The sequence below is a fragment of the Argentina silus genome, assembly GCF_951799395.1.
Source record: "Argentina silus genome assembly, chromosome: 4".
Lineage (NCBI taxonomy): Eukaryota > Metazoa > Chordata > Actinopteri > Argentiniformes > Argentinidae > Argentina > Argentina silus.
Genome location: NC_139658.1, coordinates 20064434 through 20071933, shown reverse-complemented (window position 1 = coordinate 20071933; position 7500 = coordinate 20064434). Strand labels below are relative to the sequence as shown.

At 47.1% G+C, this 7500-nt stretch overlaps 1 protein-coding gene across 1 annotated transcript in view; it reads right to left on the bottom strand.

Moving 5' to 3' along the window:
- Nucleotides 1-222: 222 nt before the first annotated feature.
- The window catches only part of fgd5b (FYVE, RhoGEF and PH domain containing 5b), a 27351-nt gene continuing 20073 nt past the window's right edge, over nucleotides 223-7500 (bottom strand). Inside the window, 10 exon segments of the mRNA XM_083667888.1 lie at nucleotides 223-1693; nucleotides 2092-2273; nucleotides 2758-2883; nucleotides 3177-3313; nucleotides 3427-3529; nucleotides 3826-3963; nucleotides 4255-4351; nucleotides 4954-5033; nucleotides 5204-5287; nucleotides 7298-7366. Of these exon segments, the coding sequence (XP_083524014.1) occupies nucleotides 1657-1693; nucleotides 2092-2273; nucleotides 2758-2883; nucleotides 3177-3313; nucleotides 3427-3529; nucleotides 3826-3963; nucleotides 4255-4351; nucleotides 4954-5033; nucleotides 5204-5287; nucleotides 7298-7366 (1053 nt within the window). The 3' untranslated portion in view covers nucleotides 223-1656.

The following is a 7500-nucleotide window of genomic DNA, read 5'->3' as shown; positions in this document are numbered from 1 at the left end:
TGAACAGTTGGACAGAAGAGCACCGATGTTCAACCATCTACCACGCCCTCACGCTAAAGACCTGACGGGATATCAAGTCAGAGTCTGAATTTCCGCGATCTTCACTCTGTGTGCCATCTAGTGGTCATGTATGAATAACACAGCGTACTGAGAAAAATCACACACACCAGACACAGACGACTTCCAACTGTACTCACTTTACTTGTTTGAGAAACCCCACTGTTTGAAATAAATAACTCATCAAGTACAAAGTCCACTACAGGTATTATGGCTGATAGTGTTTCATATCGGGGCGACCATTCTCTGTTTAAGGCTAATACAAAGCTGGGTCCAAATACAAATATGAATTTTCCGTAGCATCGGACAAAACATAAAAAATAGTTGTTTTTTTTGTCATATATCCTAAAACCAATACCGCCATGTTTTGCTAACACTTACAGAGGACACCAGGCATTGGGGCTTAGTGAGTTCGGCACAGAACTGACGGAAAGAGACAAAATACAATAACATATACTGTAACTTTGATTCCTCCTTCGATTTCATTCTCTTTTATATCAGTGCAAATAAGCAAAATAACGTTTTGCCTATCTCTACCTATATATTTACATTAACTAGTTGTATGCAAGGCAAGGCCATTTCCGAAAAAATACAGTACATGACAAAAAGACATTGTAATAAGAATAAACAACATCGAATGCAAACAAGACAACATTCATACTTTGAGCAGAACCTGTGCTTCAAAATATCAGGCATTAAGGTGTGTTGAGCTGGGTATGTATGACCAGTGCAATAAAATAAAGGTAGAGTAGGGAAGTAATAGTTCATTCAGTAAAAAGAGGCAGATCTCTTTCAGAGCACGGCCATGTTTGTTCAGGCTATATTGCACGGTGAGCATGATGAAACACTGGGTCTAAGGAGGGTTAACCACCCCCACCTCTCCAAACCCAGACCTTTGTGTGGATGCTGTAACACATAGAGATCCACTCTGTTGTACGCGTTTGGCAACATTATATTAAGACTATAGTAACGTTGGCATGTGCTCAACGTATATGACAGTGTTTCACCATTTTCATTATACAGTGAACACAGTAGTACATGCACTTTAAATACCACTGTCGTTACGTTTTTTTTGTTGTTGCTTTGACCCAGATATGACCCCAAACACACGGCCACAAATCTGTGTCAGCATTCAGCTTTCATCAGACCATCAGAAGTCTTTGCATTCGATGGGAAATCCAGGAACATTAAAAATTCCTTGAAAAACTGCGTTGGAAACTACAGGTCGGCTTGGTGGAAGTTCCCAGAAGGGCACGTATCTGGGACACCGGCCCTTTTGGCCCTGGGCGTCACACCTGCTGGAGCAGCGGGATGGGGACGCAGGTGAAGGGCAACAAAGTAGGCAAGTGTGTCCCCTCTTTCAGAACACCATGTCTTCTTCTCTCCTCTTTCGGTCCAGAAAACACCACTGTCAGAGGTGACCAAAAGGCATACTGGACATATTCCTCATTCTTCTGAGTTTTCCCTTTTTGTTTTTACATTCAGGCATTATGAGGGAAAGCTATGTATAGCAGGCGAGCGGCCACAGGTTCTGTCAGAACGGTGAGTGATGCAAATCCAGTTCCGTGTTCAACAACCCCCGACCCGGGATGGCCAGTGTTATAAAACTGTAGCTTCCTCCATGGCGTTCACCCATCTGTTGAGAGAGAGAGAAGTCATAGCACTGTAATAACGATAGGTAATAACAATATGTGATTCCTTAAACCCTCACTACATCACTACATCAAAATATACACCCTCCTATTGTCAACATCAATACGTCACATATTCACTGTGGAATCTCAAAGATATTGATGCGGAGACCAGAGGTCAAACATGCTTCCATTCATAGCCTTCAGAATGACCAGTTCTATATGAACAATCCAGTTCTATATGAACAATCCAATCCAAAACAGGTGTTTGTTATCAAGAAATGAAGGTGGTGCCAAGAGGCCCGCAGGCAGTTGTCAGAGATGAAATGGTGTTTCAGCCAATCGGACCACAGCTTTCTCCAAACCCATGACATGCTGTAAGGAGTTGTAGTTCAGGGCTCACCTCTGAGCGGTGCGGTTGTCCTCCGCCTTAAAGGTGTAGTACAGGGTCTTTTTGTGGTAAAGCTGGAAGACGTTGGCCTGCTGCTGGTGCTGCTGCTGCTGCTGCTGCTGCTCCCCCTCGGGCCGATCAGGCAGCTTCACGGTGAAGCCTAACAGAGGCAGGCTCTCAGATGCCACCTTCTCCTGGACACGGAGGAACAGGGAGGGAGAGAGATAGAGACAGTGATGGTCAAACTGCAGAGTGTTGATGAGAGTATTTTGTGGCTCATTACCAGACTATAAGAGAAGAGGAGATTGCATAAGCTTGAATAGGGTGACTCTGTGCCCTCTCACCGTCTCACTGAGCCATGTATGTATCAAGGAGAGGGTGTGTGTGGGAGAGGTTGTGAGGGTGAGGGTGTGTGTGTGGGGGGGGAGAGGGTGGGGGTGTGGGGGGGGAGGGTGTTTGTGTGTGGGGGGGGGGGTGTCTGTGTGTGTGGGGGAGAGAGGGTGTGTGTGTGTGGGGGGGAGAGAGGGTGTGTGTGTGTGTGTGTGTGTGTGTGTGGGGGAGAGGGTGTGTGTGTGTGTGTGTGTGTGTGTGTGTGTGTGTGTGTGTGTGTGTGTGTGTGTGTGTGTGTGTGTGTGTGTGGTGTGTTCAGGTTTAAGGGGAGCATGTGTTCCCCCTCACCTCGCGGCCCTGGTAGGTGTAAAGCACCTTGTCTTTGAGCAGGAACCACAGCCTCTTCCAGTGCCTTTTGCTCCTCTTGCTTCGCTGCAGAGTGCCACTGATGGAGCCCTCCTCCGACACACTGACCTAGCAGGCAACACAGGGCCAGACAGGGGCCTCGCATTAGAAAGATAGCACTGTAGGATGAGGAAGCCTGACCCTAATTCACACTGCAGCCAAACTGAGCTGAGCCAAGCTGAGCTGTACGGGTCTGGCCTGGTTACGCATCCACCATAGTTGCGGAAACAGTGCCAAAAAAAGGACAATGTGGAAAGAAAATACCCGAGCCAACACTGTACAGTTCGGGTTGGCCCTGTAGTTGGCCCTGTAGTTGGCCCTGTAGTGTGTAAAGCCCCCTAGAGTGTATTTCATGCGGTTACCTGGTTCAGAGAGGCAGTGCCTTTGCGGTGTCTCCACAGGCTGGGGGGGTGAATGTTCTGGAAGACGGCAGACAGAGGGCGGCTGGAGCGGTTGGGCCGAGGACTGTTGTTACCTGTCGCCCCAGACACGTCTCCCCCTAGGGAGATAGACAACACCTCTTTATCTATATTCAACTGTATCTGTTTCAATGAGAGAGAGAGAGAGAGAGAGAGAGAGAGAGAGAGAGAGAGAGAGAGAGAGAGAGCGTACCTCTCTTCCTGAGCTCGCTGTAGCAGTGGTCACAGACCTTGGCCATGCGGTCCTTCAGGTACTTTAGGGGGTATCTGTTCCTGGAGCAGCTCCGACACACAATCTGGGTCCAACAGAACCGAGACACGTCAGAGTTCCATTACACACCAGCCCAACTCATTACACACTACAGCTGACACAACTACCTGACCACACCAAGCCATGCTTAGTTTTCTTATTGATAAAGAAGTCACATTGAGATATACATATCTATTTCAAGTGAGACAGAAGCATCTGGAACACGATATGTACAGTTCCTGTTTTCTCAATATATTCTATTAGCATGTGTTAATGCTGTACTGTGTGTGTGTGTGTGTGTGTGTGTGTGTGTGTGTGTGTGTGTGTGTGTGTGTGTCTCACCCTCCCGCAGGCGTGGCAGTGGTGTCGGCGCAGTGTGAGGCTGAAGTCGGAGGTGCAGTTCATACACATCATCACATTGGACACGGCCACCAGTGTGGGAGCCTTCTCTCCTAGAGACAGCCACAGACGCTCTCTGGCCTGGGACACGGACACACACACGGACACACAGAGACACACGAATTGATCCCAAGCCTGGAGCCTACATCACACTGGCAATGCACTTATTCATATGACATTAATATGACTTACAGTATAATGACAACACTCATTCATTTTCTTTGCGAATTACGTGGCGTACTTTTGAAACAATGTTCATGTGACCATAGTAAATATACTGTGTAATTGGGTGAGGAGCACAGTTATTGAGATTATAATGTACGAGTAGACATTGTTATTCTATGGGCTTTGTCTTGCAGCCAAAGGCCTCACCTCCCCTGAGCAGCTGCTGAATGTCCCTGGTCCTCTGGCGTGGTCGGCCACTGTGCGGCTCAGCGTGTGGAACCAGTCCTCTCTCTCACTACAGGAGCTGCACAGGGACAAACATAGCGCATGTCAAACGGTCTCACCGCACTGCTGTTTTAGTCAGATTTGGTTTAAAGTCGTTATCGCAGAGCCTCAACACACTTTACCGAGAAAAGGAGAAATGATCAGCAACAGTAACGCTTACAGAATAAAAAACAAGTGGATAACGATAATAGTTAAAATAACATCTAAAAACCTGTTCTCGCTTTGTCATTATGGGGTATTGTGTGTAGATTGATGAGGGAAAAAAGGAATTGAATCCATTTTAGAATAAGGCTGTAACATAACAAAACGTGGAAAAAGTGAAGGGGTCTGAATACTTTCCGAAGGCACTGTATATTTGCTGTAAGGGTGGTGAAAATGGGTACTCCAGATCTTTGATCGTCACACAGACCAAGCCAGAACGATAGAGTAGAGTGTGTACTGCAGAGGAGGCTGGTGGAGGTAGAAATCGGAGGCCGGGCTCGTTGTAATGCATGGAATGGAATGAGGAACGGTGTGTTTGATACCACTCCTCATTCCACTCAATGCACGACAAGGAGCTCGTCCTCCGATCTCCACCTCTACGAGCCTCCCCTGGTGTGTGCTGGTGCAGGTGTGACCCACCTAGCTGACAAGGTGATGGAGATGTCTGCTCCCTCAATCCTCAGAGCGTTCTGCGCATTCTCAATGACAGGCTTACTGACCTGAAACATCAATCAGTAGAACGTATCAGACAGACTGATGATGAATCACAGAGAGAGGGGGGGGGGTAGAGAGGGGGGGAGAGAGAGAGAGAGAGGGGGTGGGAGGGAGAGAGGGAGGTAGAGAGGGAGGGAGAGGGAGAGGGAGAGAGAGAGAGAGAGAAGACTCTGACCTTCATCCCAGTGAGAGGGAGAGTGTTCTTCAGTCGGTACTTCCCATCCTGCTGCGGGTAGGTGTACAGCAGCACGTCATTCATCTGTCAACACACACACACACACACACACACACACACACACACACACACACACACACACACACACACACACACACACACACACACACAACATTCATCAGCCACTACAGAATCACACTACCCTTTAATAAATATATTTTACATATAAACAACTTTTATCTTGCGTTCCCATAACCACATGACCTTTCATTACATACCAAACCACACTCTGTTATGCCAAAAACAATGTCTATCTTCTTGGCATTGATACGCAGCATAGTGACCTGCCATCCTCAAAATAGTGACCACTCATAGTGACCACTCATAGTGACCTGCCATCCTCAAAAAACATGTTTGACCATTTTACTTCCAAAACAAAAGAGGGTTCATCCTTTAAAGCCTCAAACAACCTATTCTCACATCCAAACAGCCCTCTACTAAAATAATACAGTTTACTTGATTACTCCCCTGCTGGTTCCCTTTACTCTGTGTAAGGTGGTACAAAGTTTCGCCACATGGTGGCGCTGTCTACATAGAGGAAACTCAACCACCATTGGAGCATCATAACTGGACTTGATATTCAGAATATTTCTCAGGCTTCTGTCTCAGCCATGTCACACATCAAGACTAGTCCTTCCTACACTGTTATCCTATCCTAATATTGTTGTTACTCTTCATTACTCTAGGCCCTGGATGGGGAAGATAACACGCCTGACCGACGTTGAATTTCCTAAATTGGGTGAGGTTCAGGTTCAGGTTCAGGTTAAGGGTTTGGTTAAGGTTAGGGTTAGGGTTAGGGTTAGGGTTAGGGTTAGGTCAGTTCTAGGTTTTAACCTAGTCGGGCTGTCAATGGTATGCTTTAGTCTCACCCAACCTAGACGCACCACACATCCCCACACCTCCTCCACAGAGTGACATGTGTTTGATCTAATCTGGAGGCTCACATTGTACTCGAGATGGAGAAAACAGAAGTGAAGAAGGAGGGAGAGGATGAGGATGAGGATGTTACACATGACACAGACAGTATTGGTGTAAGAATCTAAGTTCCTTCTTATCCCAAGCTCACCAAAATAAACCCATCAATTTCTCAAGAGCTAACCTGACTCCAGGGGAAGTACTGTTACTGTTCAAAAGAAATACCACTTCTCCTACTTGACGGAGAGAGAGAAAACAAGAACTACCTCTCTCTCACTTTAAGAGGGCACGGTCAGAGTGTTCTGTTGGCATGGTTACAGAGACGGCTTTCGCTGCCAGGCGGCTAAAGAATGGCCTGTCTGTCTGTAGCCATTACTCTGTTTTAAACGTATGGCTTTATAAATTACATCCCTCCTTCTCCTAGTACCCCCCCTCCTCACCCCCTCCTTCTACCACTCCCCTCCACTTTGAGCGTGTTCACCACTACTACCCGTAACAATGAGTACTGCATCTAGGTGGTGGTGGAGGGGGAGGAGGAGGAGGAGGGGGAGGGGGGCTTTACACCACAAAAACACACAACAAGGATACATATAGTAGAAGATCTATTTAGACATCTGCAGCACTGTTCAGAGGAACTTTTGTTTACATCTGTCTATCTGTCACTGTGCCGTTTCAGAGACAAGTGCTCAGCTGAGATGAAGTACAGTAACAAGAGGAGATTTTCCACATGCAGGTCTAGCGTGGGTGTATGAGGAGAGTTCCTGACCTTCCCCGTCCCGTCAGTAGGACCTAGCTCAGGAAGTCGGCATTCAGAAACATCCTGCCAGGAAACCCCGCTCTCAATAGCAGGCTGGGAGGGCCAGGCCATAGATACAGAGCAGACAGAATGGACCTGCTTCTCCTTTTTCATATTGCTATGAGATACACAGGCTAGCTAGATGCATGTAGGCACAATGGGTGCTCTGACCACATTAGAACAAGAGGAACTGGAATGTGAAAATGTCATTTGAAACTGGGATTCTGGCTTGAAAACACAATTGCTTGTTCTGTCCGTTCTATATCTATAGGTTTGAGACGGAGAGTGTACTACCCAGACTCCAAACAGGAAGTGACATTTACCAGAAACAGGTGGCGTGGCTGTCTGCACTTCCTGCTGACCTTCATCAGGGTGCCCTCCTTCACAAACACCTGAGAACAAAACAACACACACACACACACACACACACACACACACAGACACACAGACACACACACACACAGACACACACAGACACACACACACACACACACACACAAAGGGTCAGACATATAGCAGATATTAT